Source organism: Bidens hawaiensis, unplaced genomic scaffold (assembly GCF_021521415.1).
Source record: "Bidens hawaiensis isolate Kalapana, Puna unplaced genomic scaffold, B.hawaiensis_p1.1 tig00004357_1, whole genome shotgun sequence".
NCBI lineage: Eukaryota > Viridiplantae > Streptophyta > Magnoliopsida > Asterales > Asteraceae > Bidens > Bidens hawaiensis.
Window position 1 is genome coordinate 586,367 of NW_027491262.1, and position 15,651 is coordinate 602,017.

Genomic DNA, 15,651 nt, shown 5'->3' on the forward strand with positions numbered 1-15,651 from the left:
TCCATATTTGGATTTGATCATTATTATCGATTGCAATGGGTTACTAAAGAAAGTATCGAGTTCAAATATTTACACAAGTTAGGAACACTCAAGCAATAAAAACATTAAATGTTTCATTAATATTGGCTCCTACCTCCAACGACTTAATCATGAGCATGCACAAAACACCAATATAAATATCCACCTTTGTCACAATAATATTTCATGCACCAATATAGTTCTAATAACATTTTCATACAAATGGTGAAGATGGTAACAAAGGTTATGTGTCTTGTACTCGTGTGCATGGTGGTTGGGGTGCCAAGCACCGAGGCGATCACCTGTGGTCAGGTTGTCAGCACGTTGGCTCCATGCTTGGGATACCTGACCAGAGGTGGTGCTGTGCCACCTGCTTGTTGTGGTGGGGTCAGAGGACTCAACAATGCTGCAAAGTCGACTCCTGACTGTCGAACCATGTGTGGTTGCTTGAAGGTCTTGTACTCGTCTGTCTCGGGTATAAATCTCAGCTTTGCAAGTAGCTTGCCTGCAAAATGTGGTGTTAACATACCGTACAAGATCAGCCCTAGCACTGACTGCTCTAAGTGAGTTCAAACTTTAAATATGCATGCCTAGTTTAATGTTATAACATTAAAGTGTTTTTAAATATTAATACATTTTTTGCAGGGTTACTTAAGGTTGAAAGTTTATGCATGGAGGGAAGATTAATTAGAAGCATATATATGGATAATGGATCATGATGTGTCTTTAGGTTATGATGTATTTTGGGTATAAATAATGCTCTTGTTGTCTATCTCAGTGTCTTTGGTTGTAAAGAGCAAAGCTTTATGAATATAAAGTGGTTTTATTTACAAAACCAATCATTTTAAGTATTTCGAGCAATAATCTAACTTTGTAACTAAAAGATATAGGTGGTCTATGTCATTAAAAATACATTTTAGATTAATTTGGACTCGTTATATAAGATTAGAATTCGGGGTTGTATTAAACATCATATTTGTAAGAGTTAATAAAATAAAATCTAAATCGCTTTAGTTATTTATACAGATTTGCGTTCTTGGCAAGAGATTAGCAACAAACAAGTGTTAAAAAAATACTGACTTAACGATAATGATATATTAATCATCACACTAGTGTGTCTGAAACGAAAATGCATTGAGAAAAGTGTGTGAAAAGTTCTAGGTGGGTAAACAAACTTTTACGGAGCTTATAAGTCCAAATGCAATGGGTTGGCGCCTAGTACACCTCATCAATTAACGCCACGCAAACCATTTCGCTAGAGGCACCAAGGATGTGGGCCCCTTTGAGTGCTAAGCAACTAATAGGTACGAGGGGCTTGGGTTTGAGGCCGACTCATTTCAAACCAATCAAACCATTTTTTTCACAATTTTTATGAAAAAAATATATATTAATAGGTAATTATGTTTTTAGTTAAATTATTAAATGATTTTTTTAGAGAAAATTAAGTTAGCGTGAGCCTCATGCCTAGCGTGGCAGCCAATTTTTAGTTTTTAGTTAAACTACTAGTCGACTCACTATAGATAGTCTGATAGTCTAACAAAGCCAAGATGTGGGACCATAATTCATTGGTTTGGGAAAGCCACGTTTGTTATAAAGTCCAATCCACACGTTTTTCAAACTAAGGAACCTGGTATGGGCTATTCACAAGTCGAGACGAACTAACCCCAGACTTGCTGGTTTTTTAGATAAATACCGTTCACTAGAATCTATCTGGATGTCAATGTTGGTGTATTAAATGAATTGTTGATATAAAATGTGGACACCTTGAACTTCAATGTTTAACCCGTTTAAATTAAAACTTGAATAATTCTTTTATATCATCTTTAATTTGTTAAGCTTGCCAAAGCATCATTTTGGCATGTTGAGCTTAAAATGGTATAAATACACATTTTTACCATAATCTACCAGTTTTCATCAAGGTAACATCTTTATCTTAACTATATATTTCTTATTAATCTATACAGAGAAGTAGTTATGACTTATGAACACAATTTCAGAAGAAAATTTGTTATAAAGGTTACTAGGCTTTAATGTTATTCTATCGTCACTTTGTGTTTTTATTAACCGGATTAAATTTAAGCCGGCCATTTATTCCCGTAACAATTTTCTGGATACGTCACTGGCTGCAGCCACCACCGTCATTTTGTCACCCTCTGATGCACGGAAACGCCGATTAGGGTTGAGTCCCTGTCCCGAGGATGGTTTAGGGACGGAAACGCCGCCGAAACACGTCTGAAACGTCTCCTAAACGAATCCGGTTAATGGGGACGGGTCCAAAACCGTTTCGGGGACGTTTCCATTAGAGCCATACGCCGCCACATAGTACCTGGCAACCAAATAGCACCCTTGTAGTAAATTCCGGCGGCAATTTCAGTTTCTGCCGGAAAACCAAGAAGAAGAAGGAAGAAGAAGGGAGGCTGTGAAATAGGTGGCTAGAAAGTTTTAGGTTTTAGGTTTAAATAAGTATAGTTTTTTAAACTTTTAACCCTTTTATATTTCACTTGTTTGTATCTAGTCTCTAACACTTTCAAAATTTAACATAAAAGGTGTTTTTTTTCAATCTAGTATCTCTAGATTTGTATATTTTATTAGGAAAATTTCCAAAATAGTCCTTTTTTAGAGAGATAAGTCTCATTTTAGCCATTTTTTCCTTAAAATCTTTTAATTTGGACTTGTAAGGTGCTTTGGGAAAAGATAAAAATAAAGAAGGAGCAGGCCAAATTTCAAAAGAAAGTCAGGTAAAAGATGAGATCAGGGGAAATAATTTCGTGCAAGTCCAAATTATTTTGTAATCTTGGAGCAAAAGTCCATATTTTTTCAAATCTTTTTTATTCAAAAAACTGTCTTGAAAAACTGTTTTTTTATGTTTCCTACCTTTCTCGTCCATATTTTCAAATTATTAGAAAAATATATTTTTTACAATTATACCCCTTAACTATCACCACCACCACCACCTTAAACCACCACCATCACGTCAGCCCCACCCCATCACCACCACCGAACCACCACCACCCCCACCCCTCGTACATTCCAAAACAATATTATAATATTAATATTATTAATAAGTGCAGTGATTTGTGTGATGAATTATTATTATATATATTTTACACAACAGGTGCAATCAATTTGTTTGCGTCGCTTTCTTGGAGCTAGCATTCACGCTATGTTTCTGAGTTTACTTAACAAGAGAAGGGAAAGAAAAAGAAAGTTTTTCTTTCTTTTCCATTTCATCTTCTTTCTCTTTTTCTTTTCCTTTCTTCTAATTCTTTCCATTTTGAAAATAAAGTTTTCCACCCACTTTTCTTCTTTGTTTCTCCCTTTTTTCTTTCCTTTCTTTCCGTTAAGAAAACTTGGGAACACACCAACTTTATATTTCTTTTCCTTTCTCTTCATAAAAAAACTAAGAAACACATCAATTATTTACTTTCCATTCATTTCTTTTCCTTTCTCTCCATTATTAACACTCAGTAACACAGTGTCAAAGTCACCGAGAAGTAGTAAAGCTTACGTGTCCTTGAACAAAACATAACTTAACATAGTGTTGTACGAAGGAAGGATTAAGGTATGTATGCTGCTTTTTGTCTTAAACGGTAATATTTTTGTGAGTGGTAATTGATTGGTTTATTTTAATGATTAAGGTCATTAAAATGGGATGAAAGTGTGATGGGTTAATGTACGAAGGAAGGATTAAGGTACGAAGGAAGGAGGGTGTGGGTTAATGAGTGGCGGGGATACGACGGGAGGCGGTGGAGAGGAGGTGATGGGGTGGGGGTGGTGGTGGTTCGGTGGTGGTGATGGGGTGGGGCCGACGTGATGGTGGTGGTTCAAGGTGGTGGTGGTGGTTCAAGGTGGTGGTAGTGGTTAAGGGTATAATTGTAAAAAATATTTTTCTAAGAATTTGAAAATATGAACGGTAAATGTAGGAAATATTAAAAAACAGTCTCTCAAGACGGCTTTTTGAATAAAAAAGATTTGAAAAAATATGGACTTTTGCTCCAGGATTACAAAATAATTTGGATTTGCACGGCTTTATTTCCCCAAATCTCATCTTTTACTTGACTTTCTTTCGAAATTTGGCTTGCTCCCTCTTTATTTTTATCTTTTCTCAAAACGTCTTGCAAGTCCAAATTATAAAAGATTTTAAGAAAAAAATGGCTAAAATGGGAATTTTCTCTCTAAAAGGGGCTATTTTGGGAATTTTCCCTATTTTATTTGTAACCCAAGGTTTTAAAGTAGCGTATTTAATTCTTAAAAAATATATATCTATTTTGGAATTTTTTTAATATATATATATTTTTTTATATTTTTTTATTGCCGTATCCGTATCTTGGATTTTTGATTTTTGCCGTTTCCCGTACCCGTAGCATCCCCGTATCCTGATCACGTACCCGTGCCCGTGCTACTTAGTTGTCACCTACACCACTCTCTTTACCGCCGTGACCACCATTACCCCTCCCCAATATCCGCTACAAAAATTATACTGTTTTTTTTACTCTAATCCGACGCATATCATGTCTCATCTCAATGTCATTTAGGTCATAACTAAACTGATAACTTTTAAAAAAACAAGAAGTTTCCGACCTACGCGTCCGTTTATGTATGGTTTATTCAAAGATTGTGTTTGGTCTTTGTTAGATGACTGTTTGTGTTAGCATGGTTGTTCAAAAGTTTATATCAAAATTTAAGTCTAGCAAACTGTCAGGAAGGTTAGGTTAATTCGATCATTATTACCGATTGCAACAGGTTACTAAAAAAAGTATTGAGTTCAATCAACTTACACAAGTTAGGAAATATCAAACATCAGAAGATTAAATGCTGTATTAATATTAATTGGCCCTGACCACCAATATATATGTGCACCTTGTCACAATATTTCTTGCACCAACATACAGTTTCATACGAATGGCGAAGATGATAACGAAGGTTCTGTGCCTGGTACTCGCTTGCATGGTGGCTGGGGTGCTCGGTGCAGAGGCTATTACTTGTGGTCAGGTGGTCAGCACCTTGACTCCATGCTTGGGGTACCTGACCAAAGGTGGTGCAGTGCCACCTGGTTGTTGTGGTGGGGTTAGAGGACTCAATAATGCTGCAAAGTCGACCCCTGACCGTCAGGCTGCTTGCGGTTGTTTAAAGAGCGCGTATGCGTCCATCCCGGGCATTAATCTCGGCTATGCAAGCAGCCTGCCCGGAAAGTGTGGGGTCTAACATCCCTTACAAGATTAGCCCTACCACTGATTGCTCCAAGTATGTTTGAACTTCAAATATAAATGCATTTGTGTCATCATCATCATCATCATCATCATCATCATCGTACTTCGTACTCAGTATAAATGCATTTGTGTGTAATTCTTTTATTATTATTATTTTTTTTAAGATTAACTATTTTTGCAGGGTTCAGTAAGGTAGAAACTTATGCATGGAGGGAAGATTAGAAGCATATAATATATATATGTCTTTGAGTTCTAATGTATTTGGGTATAAATAATGCTCTTGTTATCTGTCTTTGGTTTTAACGGGCAAATCTTTATTAATAAAACAAGTAGTTTTATTTACAAATTAACCAAAGGTTATTAGCAAGGTGAATTTGTCCAAAACACACCCCTCTGAACAGCTAACTGACCAATTTTAAGTATTTCATGAATCATAATAACCACCTCAGTACTGACCCATTAGAATATCTCGTTTTGAGTCGACCGCCTTATTGAGTAGTTACCGTGATATGTTGACACGGGTAATAGGTAAATAAGAACTACATGTTAAAAAGACATGGGTCCAATAAAAATGCAAGTCACATTGTTTCAATAATAACTTACAAAAAAATTTAGGAGACATTTTAGGTGACTTTTAACCCGTCAAAGTAATCGATTACCAAATGAAGATGTTTCGTTAAAGAAGTAGAATAGGAGACAATGGCTCAAATCCATGCGTACTACATGAGCTAAATTGCGTGGAGAGTAGCACGTTCAAGCAGGTTGTCGGGTTCTCATGAGAAGAAATTCGTGTATGTTACATGTCAAATAAGTAGAAGGGGTCTTTTGTAATTGTAGCTTAGTATGAGGGTTGCGAGTGTAAGTTGGAATACTCGTTTACTTAAACAACGAGATGAAGTGAATGAACTATCGATGATTTGAGATTACTTCTTCTTTTCTTAGTTTCTTCTTCTCTTTATCGATCTTTTGCTTGATTACCAAATTGTTCGTAACAATGGTATCAGAGAATCCTTTCCTCTGACTAGTGGGTTAAGGCAGCGGCAGTAGCAATACTAATCCACAAAAACAGTTCAAAAATTAGGGCAAAAAGCAATCAAGATTCAATACGACGATCAATTTCTGGAGTTAGGGCAGCGAGCTACAATTCAACTATGGAAAAGATTATTGCGATTAGGCAACAAGGTATGGTTAAGAACTTTTGTGAGGAATTCGAATTTTTGTTCAATCAGGTTAAAACTCGTGAAGGTTTTAGTGAATATTATGCTATATACCTCTTTATGAATGGACTTAAACCAGAAATTAGAGATGTTTTTATGACATGGCATCAATATAGTTTTCACACATTGAAATGCGCCATTTCTTTGGCTTTGAAATTGGATGCAAATGAATTGAAAGATTCGTTTTCTCCTTATGATCCTAATTCTTCTTTATACGATGCCTACAAGGTAATTGATATCAATGATTCAATGGAAGATGAAAGGGTAAATGATAGTGATGTTTTAAGAGAAAATATAACTGATAATAAGACTCCATCCATGGTGTTCGATGAAATGCCTAGTATGCTTGGAACTAAAAGCAATTCTGTAAATCAAGATTTGAGTTTTCGAGTGTTTGATGAAATGTCTAAAGGGGTCATAATGAGATGATAAAAGAAGAATTGATAATTATACCTGATGTAAGTGCTGGAATTATGCCTCCACAATTAAACGAAAATCAATCTATAGAAGCAGATGTGGCGATAATTCAAGGAGTGTCATCAAATTTTGTAAAAGAACCTGTAACAAATGAGCCTAAAACTCATAAAGTAATTTGGAAGAAAAACGAACCGGTTCTTCCTCATGAAATTGGTTTGAGTGATTATCACAAAGAAGTAATCTCAAATCATCGATAGTTCATTCACTTCATTTAAGTAAACGAGTATTCCAACTTACACTCGCAACCCTCATACTAAGCTACAATTACAAAAGACCCCTTCTACTTATTTGACATGTAACAGTGTAACAATTTGTACACTAACTAAATAACTAATTAGGGTATGGTCACACCGGCTAATCACCACTTAATAAAGATGACAAGAAAATATAAATCATTCAAATCTGTCATACATAATCCCATACAAGTTATACAACCATATAACAATTACAAGTTTTTTAAGTCGCTTGCGACTCCTATAGCATAATAATACTTGTTCCGACAACAAATCGGATCAAATCACTGCCTCAAGCTTTCAACAATGTAGGAGGCATACAGATCCCTGCCATCGCAAACATTCATGGGCGTAAATATAAGATTAGATTAAATAATTGGCGTATGCAAGATTCGGGACTCACATGGAATACTCGATGGCTTTGACCGCATCTTCAGCAGGGAGAAAATCGTTGACTTTGACTGATTTGTTCTCGTTCTTCTTGTCTGCACGCATTAAATTAAGGAATGCCAAAAACAAGACAACATTAAAAAGATGTTTTACACAAATGCAAGGATACAGTCCTCAAAGAAACGGCGGATCTCAGCAAGACGATGTGGCGGGAGTTCTTTGATGTCGGTATAGTGACGGAATTCTGGGTCGTCTGCGCATACTGCTATGATTTTATCATCACCTTCACCCTACAGAAACAAAACATGTTCCAAATTATTAAGGTTTAAATTAAGATGCATCGAACTTTCTTGATTGCCAGCGTATCGGTGGGTAGTGCTGTTAACAGTCGTGTTTGCAGGTCAAGCCCGCACAGGCCCGAAAATATTATATGAACCCCAAGTGTCACACATGTGACTCCAAACACAACACATATATTTGTGGGTTGACACGGACACAACCCGTTAACCCGAAAAAATGATTGTATATAATTTTTTTGCATATTAGTATTTTAAAATTCTGAATTTACATATAATTTTTATTTATATGAAACAATTATGTTTAAAATAAGTCAATTAATTTTTAAACCTTCAAACTTTGGCATAAAAACACAAAAAGTAATCTGCTAGATAAACACATTTTTATTAAATAAATAAACACATAAATAAAAAATATTGGTTAAACGGGTCAGCCTGGAATCCGCCAGGTTGACAACACAACCTGGTTAGTAAACGTGTATTAGTGGGTTGACAAGAACACGACCTGTTTAACCTGAAAAAGAATTTTATTGAATTGTTTTGCATTTTAATACTTCAAAATTCTAAATTTACATATGACTGTTACTTTATGGGGTAAAGGTAAGGCTGTCTACATCTTACCCTCCTCAGACCCTACCATAGCTTTGCTATTGGTGGGATATACTGAGTACGATGATGATGATGATGATGACATATGACTGTTACTTTATTGAGGCCATTATGTTTAAAATACGTTAATTTGTTTTTAAACTTCTAGATTTGGGCATAAAAGTACCCGAAGGTCCCGAATAGTTAGTTGTTACATAAAGACATTTTTTTAAAAATATACATAAATAAAGAATGTCGGTTAAACGGGTCAACCAGCAAGCCCATAAGGTTGACCACAGACCCGTTTACTACACATGTTCACTGACTCGACACGAAACTGACCCTAACCGTTTAGACTAAACCCAAACCCATGAATTTCATTTATGGTTCGTATCATGTCAGAAATTCACGGTGGGGCCCATGAGTTTTCCCACAAAAAAGAAGACGCGTCTAAGGCTAAATAATCTACCTGGTCAATCATAGGCATTAATCCGATAGCACGTGCACGAAGGAAGGTTCCAGGCAGCACAGGTTCCTGTACGCAGGTAATTAAAATAAAAATGTGTATTTATCAGTTGTTGACAGAGTCAAATTCAAAATGCAGTTTATCAAGTTCCATGGCATTATATATATTATTATAAGTGTACCTGCATCAATACCAAAACATCCATGGGATCACTATCTTCACAAATGGTTCTTGGGATGAAACCATAGTTGTGTGGGTAAACCACTGATGAGTAGAGAATCCGATCAACCTAATTTTAAAATATTTCCATTAACAATGCACCAGAAATTATAGATTCTAAAATGAAGATAAATGAGAGTGATATAATTAAGAAATAAAGCATGTCCAGTAATGAGAAGTTTACCTTGATTAGGCCACTTGCCTTGTCAAGTTCATACTTAACTTTGCTGCCCTTTCCAATTTCAACCACCTGTGACAAACTCACATAATTTAAGAAAACAAGCTTCTATATCTACAAGAATCTAAAAATCATACTCTATATCCTTAGTAGAGACGTTGAGAAACGTACACAGTTGAAAACTTGAGGTGCGCCCGGTCCTGAAATATTACACAGCAAAAACAACTTTTAAGAACAGAGTTTTGATTATTCAGAACCATTTTCCTAATCAGAAAAGGGATTTGCAAGATAGAAGTTAGTATATGTGAATTTTCCTAATCAGAAAAGGGATTTGCAAAATTAATCTTGGTACGCAATATCAAGAAAAATGTGTTTTACCTATTTCTAAATCATGCCAGGGGTGAGCAGCAACAGATCTTCGTGACATAGAGCTGAGAATCCTTTCGTTGAGGGCTACGCGAGTGCCTCCGTGTCCCTCATGGTTAGCCATGTTTACCTGAAATATTTAAAAAACAAATTGATTTAATAAAACTTATTGCAAAAGCACGTAATGAATCTTGTCAACACAAAGATGTCTTCAAAGAAGAAAAAAAGAATCACTTAAGAAGCAATTGTCTCCATCTACACTAACAGAAAATCAATCATACTACAAAAAGTTTTGATCTAAAAGCAAGCTCACAAGATTACATAAATTTTCAAACTTGCGGGACTAACTATCTTCTTAAATGGAATCTTACAAGAATATGAATGGTTTTGTTAAATTAACCTCAACAAATTTTCTATTTGTCAAGATATGGACATCTGACAAGAAAATCTTTCATATTGACCTCTTCTAACAAACATAGCAATAGAACTGCAAAACTTTGCATACACTATTATCTCACAATTTTATGATACATCACAATTACAACGTATGAAGTTATTTCGCTGCAAATGAAGATCAACTAGCCTAACATAGCAACCTGAAGAATCAAGTGAACTAGCTTTACTTCAAAAGGTTGAAAATTAATTTTGAAATCATTTAGTACAGAGTGTGTTGTTAAATTATACCATACATTACAGAAAAAAAGTTTGATTGTAATTTGTAATAGTTTTCATATTAACCTTGGATCCACATTTGATGTACAAAATGAAAGTAAACAAAAAAAATCTGGCTTAATTGCTTAAACAAGTATAAAAAGCAGGATAATGAACTTAAAAATATAACATATGAAACAATCTACTGAAAATTGCCAAACAAAGCAGACCCCTCTCTTGGTTGGCACATGAGTATAAAGGACTGTTTATAGTATAATTTACCATCACACTCACCAACAAAACAACAATTCAGAAAATCTAATGGGAAAACAATGTCACTATCATACTCTCCCATTTTCCTTTTTCTTTTTCCTTTTTCCCTTTTGAGAACAGAGTGTAATTAATAGGAGAGAATGCAAATATTACTCCCCAAATGAGATGTGTCGATTATTAGTTTCATAAATCAATAATTCTCCTAATTACAGATTAAAACATAATTATCACCGAAAACGTTTCGAAGCACAACGTCTTTAACACAAAACTAGAGTTAAGAAAATGAAATTTAATATCCGGAATCACATAGAAAACGCATGTGCATCTTCATCTGGCGTAAAACTAGCAGATCGAGTAAATCAGAACAATAATCTATCAAATTGAGATCTGACACTTATTATATAGAATACACTTTATTCCTTAAAATAATAATAATAATAATAATAATCATCATCATCATCATCATCATCGTCTCCACACACTTACACTTATTGTAACACCAAGCATCAAATCCATAAATCATTTACTTATAACACTAACGCTAATACAATAAGCTCATCAATTAACATACTCACAGGCTCATGCATTCGAATAACTGTAAATGAATTATCAAATTAACCGAGAAAACACCGATCTAGTAACATATTTGCAGCATAAACCTAATAATGGATGGATAAACCTAATCGCGTGAAGTTAAAAACACAGATCGTAGTAGTGCAATAATAAAATAAAAACAAAAAACTAACACGTATAACCAATACTGATACAGTGAATCTGTAACCTAATGCTTGAAAGTAGTTTATTAATAATGGAAGTATAATCAATCAAATAATAATATTAGTAATAATATAATCGAAGAAGAAGAAGAACAAAACTTACAGCAAAATGCGGAGCGAAGAAAGAAAGAAAGAAAAGAAGAGAGATTTGTAGAGTGGACGCATAATTGACTCTTTTTCCTGCACTGAACTTAGTTTCTGAGCCGTTGGATTGGAAAAGGAATATGATCGACGTCGGAGGGTTGGACACGTGGTGGTGGCACTTTGCTTTAATGTATGTATATGTATAGTGATCGAGGAGGAATATTCTGTTTACACTTTTCAGCATATGAAAGTGAAATGAAATAATGTAATGTCAAACTCTGTATAGAAATCAAATAGTTAGGCCACCCGTTCCAAGGCTTCAAAAGCATATATGGCCCGGCCTTAGATCACGGCGGGGCTTTAAGACCCAGGCGATAGAGGTGGGCAAAAGAACAAGTTAACCAAATTGATCCAAAAGTCGAACTGGTTTAAAATCGATTGAAGTCGTAGGTTTGAAATCGGTTTGTAATTCTGTCCACCGAAACCAGTCAAAACCCGAACTGAAACCAATCAAAACCCGAACCGAAATCGATCATAAACCGGTTTTAACTTTGTTGACCAGACCGAACTGGTTTTGAGTTTTAAACAGGTTTGTGCACCTCTACTGAGCAGTAAAGGGAGGGGCTACAAAGATGAAGAGAAAAATGGTGGGACCCAAATGCTTAACAATCAAATTGTTTGGGGCTTTAACGTGACGTGACATTTTAACCTGAGATTTAAAGTCTCTCTACAATAATTAGTCTTATTACCATTTGTGATCATTAAGTAAAAAGTAGAAACAAAATTACGCAATTTTCTACTTAAAAAATTTATTTCAACAATCACAAGACATGAATTTTCACCGCTTTACAAAAGTTTATTCAACACCGTGTTACCTCTTGAGCAAGACCCTTTGATAACATATTAACCTAAATAGGAAAGAAAACTTGCACTGCTGTGAAACTTTAGAAAATTGGATTTGAAACACATGAAAAAGTAGGATCCTAAAATAATGCAGTGCAAATAATACTTCACGTAGCATGGGACAATGAGATGGTTGATGTGGATGACTGGATGAAGTTGGCTCGAATAAATGGAACTTGGATCAGAGGTGAACCGTGAACTGAAAACCGAATTAACTGAACTGAAACTGAATTAATCGAAAAAGCCGAACCGAACCAAAGCATTAACAAACGGTTATTTTTTGGTTTCTAGGTAAACTGAAATATCGGTTTCGGTTCGGTTACCCATTTTTAAAAACCTAAACTGAACCGAAAATGAAATTTGGGCATAAACTTTAGTGTTTCTTTATTAAGAACTTTACTGAATTTTACTCTAGCATTTTGTATACGTATTTTCATTGGTTCCACGTAGCAGGTGTCTATTTTTGTTTTTTGAATGCAATATATACGTGGTACTCTAGTACGCTTTTATAAGCTTAAACTTTGCATTTTCACTTTTTGATTTTTTTGCAATGTCTACACATGATTGAGAAAAAAAAACGACTATAACCGAGATGAAACCAAAAACAACTGAAAAACCGATCGGTTGCCATATTTAAATAACCGATAACTTCGGTTTCAATTTCGTTTTCACCTAATAACCACCGAGCCGAACCGTCCTAACTTGATGATTGGGGCATAGGGTTGGTTTGTTTGAAAGCTTACAAATAAGATATCAAACAAACAAACAGATTATTAAATCAAAATGAAGGAGTCAAATTCATATGGATCGGTTGTATTAGGAGGCACCTTTGATCGCCTACACGACGGCCATCGCCTATTTCTCAAGGTTTGCTTGTATATGTTTTTTTTTGTTATTATGCCTCACAATGATTTTGATTTACTAAGGCTGAATGTTTATTGTAGACAGCTGCAGAATTGGCTCGGGATCGAGTTGTAGTCGGTATACTCGATGGCCCTATGTTGTCCAACAAACAGGTTTCCATCTTCTCTTGCTTTTAAACAACTTAAACTCACTTAATGCCATTAATTCACTCATCCATTAGGCGGTTTCGGTTAATTGGTTTTGAAGATTACAGCGGGTCGGTTAACCGTGAATTTGGGCTTGAATTTTCTTTACCATTGAATAAACTGTTATTACACTTTTCTATACATTAGTATATTGCATAGCATTCAAAATAATCCGTTCGGTTTGGCGGGTATGGAAACCTTGTTAACCATAACCAACCCACTATTGTTGGTTTTCAAAAAATCATTAAACGGGCCCACCGGTTTTTGGTACGGTTTGGTTTTAGCAGGTATGGAAACCTTGTTAGCTATAACCGGTCGGTGTCGGCTTTCAGAAATTCGTTAAACCGACCCACTACTGTTGTTTTTCAGAAAATCATTAAACTGACCCACCGGTTTTTGGTACGGTTCGGTTTTAGCAGGTATGCTATAACTGGTCAGTGTCGGCTTTCAGAAAATCGTTAAACTGACCCACCGGTTTTTGGTACGGTTCGGTTTTGGCGGGTATGGAAACCTTGTTAGCCATAACCGACTCACTATTGTTGGTTTTCAAAAAATCATTAAACTGACCCTGATACGTACCTATCAATGAGAATTAGTAGGAGAACGTGTAGTGGGAAGTTATGCCAATAACCGTCATTAGAAGTAGTATTAGTAGATCGTTTGTTGTTTATTCAGATGTCGAATGTTTATTTATTAAAATCAGGGTTCGTTACCTTTATTTGGAGATCAAGCCTATCTCGAATGTGGCTAATCATCTTTATGTAAGTAATTTAGATTTCCGGTTTCTATCAAACCCACCGGTTTTTAGTGGTGTTTGGTACGGTTCGATTTTAGCGGGTATGGAAACCTTGTTAGCTATACCGGTCAGTGTCGGCTTTCAGAAAATCGTTAAATCGACGCACCGGTTTTTGGTGCAGTTCGGATTTGGTGGGTATGGAAACCTTGTTAGCCATAACTAACCCACTATTGTTGGTTTTCAGAAAATCATTAAACTGACCCACCGTTTTTTGGTACGGTTCGGTTTTAGCAGGTATGGAAACCTTGTTAGCTATAACCGGCCGGTGTCGGCTTTCAGAAATTCGTTAAACCGACCCACCCGTTTTTAGTACGGTTCAGTTTTGGCGGGCATGGAAACCTTGTTAGCCATAACCGACGTTGGTTTTCAGAAAATCATTAAACTGACAGACCGGCTTTTGGTATGGTTCGGTTTCGTTGGTTAATTTTGGTTATGGGTCGGTTAATTCGGTTTTTGTACACCCCTGAGTGGATCCACGAGCTGAAACTCGCTCGTATCTTTTTTGCATACCAGCCTTCCTCACCAAGTGAACAATTCATGATTTCTTTTTGCAGTTTGCCCATCTTATTATGCCTATTGAACAGCGAATAAAAACAGTTGAAGATTTCATTAAGGTGCCAAAATCTTCTATGCGCTTTTTTATAATATTCTTACTTGTGCAACCAAAATAAGATTTTCTTGGTTATTTGTGAATATTTGTTCTTTTTATTGTATCAGTCTATCAAGCCCAGTCTGATAGTAGAAGTCGAACACATTACCAATCCTTATGGTCCTTCAATTGTTGATAAGAATCTTGATGCCATTGTTGTCAGGTTTTCTTCTTGGCCTGATTTACTTACTATTGTTAAAGCTTAAATATTTGTGACTCTTGAGCAGTTTTTACTTTTCAATTATAACGAAATTAACATTTCATTTTTTTTGAGTATCTTGTGATGTATTGTTCTTTGTCAGCCAGGAGACTCTGCTGGGTGGATTATCGGTGAACAAGAAGAGAGCCGAAAGAGGCCTCTCACAGCTAAAGGTGCATATTTTCTAAACATTTTTTATATTTGTAATTTGTAAACAATGGCTGACTGCAGTGGTTATTTCTATTCGCAGGTTGAAGTTGTTAATCTGGTATCCGAAGAATCTAGTGGTGAAAAACTAAGTTCCTCCACATTAAGGCAACGCGAGGCTCATATTACCGGAAAACTTTAGTTGATTAGCAGGTATGTATGCATATATATATTGAGCTCACGGGCCCATTCGGTTTATTAAATGTTTCCTTGTAATGTATATAAATTGTAAGGTAACCTATTCAGTAATGTAGTTGAGTCTTTCATAATCTTATATTATGCATCTGTAACTGTAACACACTGCAACCGAATGGCATAACTTGCATTAAAAAATGAATCAATCATATAGTTTAAGTTATAACAGTTGGGATATCAAACACTTGCAAATTTACACTTATTTTCGAAA

General features: G+C 35.5%; 3 protein-coding genes and 1 pseudogene across 3 annotated transcripts; 3 read left to right on the forward strand and 1 right to left on the reverse strand.

Annotated features, from left to right (window-relative positions):
* The first annotated feature begins 240 nt into the window (after positions 1-240).
* Positions 241-673, forward strand: LOC143626367 (non-specific lipid-transfer protein-like). Its single transcript, XM_077096487.1, has 2 exons — positions 241-581; positions 664-673. Exons 1-2 carry the CDS (start codon positions 241-243, stop codon positions 671-673), a joined length of 351 nt encoding a protein of 116 aa, XP_076952602.1.
* A 4,247-nt stretch (positions 674-4,920) lies between these two features.
* On the forward strand, positions 4,921-5,223 carry LOC143626368 (non-specific lipid-transfer protein pseudogene; annotated as a pseudogene).
* A 2,179-nt stretch (positions 5,224-7,402) lies between these two features.
* Positions 7,403-9,784, reverse strand: LOC143626419 (soluble inorganic pyrophosphatase 1-like). The gene is made up of 8 exons (XM_077096523.1): positions 9,671-9,784; positions 9,464-9,492; positions 9,299-9,364; positions 9,077-9,184; positions 8,899-8,964; positions 7,715-7,835; positions 7,559-7,640; positions 7,403-7,482 (listed from the first exon to the last, which is right to left on the reverse strand). Exons 1-8 carry the CDS (start codon positions 9,780-9,782, stop codon positions 7,440-7,442), a joined length of 627 nt encoding a protein of 208 aa, XP_076952638.1. The 5' UTR covers positions 9,783-9,784; the 3' UTR covers positions 7,403-7,439.
* Positions 9,785-13,128: 3,344 nt separating this feature from the next.
* Positions 13,129-15,490, forward strand: LOC143626369 (phosphopantetheine adenylyltransferase-like). Its single transcript, XM_077096488.1, has 6 exons — positions 13,129-13,212; positions 13,290-13,361; positions 14,745-14,804; positions 14,908-15,002; positions 15,142-15,211; positions 15,289-15,490. Exons 1-6 carry the CDS (start codon positions 13,129-13,131, stop codon positions 15,385-15,387), a joined length of 480 nt encoding a protein of 159 aa, XP_076952603.1. The 3' UTR covers positions 15,388-15,490.
* The last annotated feature ends 161 nt before the right edge of the window (positions 15,491-15,651 follow it).

What these genes read in the sequence shown, in the direction of transcription:
- LOC143626367 (XM_077096487.1), top strand. Translation starts at nt 241, where the DNA reads ATGGTGAAGATGGTAACAAAGGTTATGTGTCTTGTACTCGTGTGCATG.
- LOC143626419 (XM_077096523.1), bottom strand. Translation starts at nt 9,782, where the DNA reads ATGGCTAACCATGAGGGACACGGAGGCACTCGCGTAGCCCTCAACGAA. An exon ending in CTGGCATGATTTAGAAATAG is followed by an intron (nt 9,493 to 9,670) that starts GTAAAACACATT and finishes GTAATATTTCAG; the next exon opens with GACCGGGCGCACCTCAAGTT. An exon ending in TAATGCCTATGATTGACCAG is followed by an intron (nt 7,836 to 8,898) that starts GTAGATTATTTA and finishes TTGTTTCTGTAG; the next exon opens with GGTGAAGGTGATGATAAAAT.
- LOC143626369 (XM_077096488.1), top strand. Translation starts at nt 13,129, where the DNA reads ATGAAGGAGTCAAATTCATATGGATCGGTTGTATTAGGAGGCACCTTT. An exon ending in CTATGTTGTCCAACAAACAG is followed by an intron (nt 13,362 to 14,744) that starts GTTTCCATCTTC and finishes TTCTTTTTGCAG; the next exon opens with TTTGCCCATCTTATTATGCC. An exon ending in CAGTTGAAGATTTCATTAAG is followed by an intron (nt 14,805 to 14,907) that starts GTGCCAAAATCT and finishes TTATTGTATCAG; the next exon opens with TCTATCAAGCCCAGTCTGAT.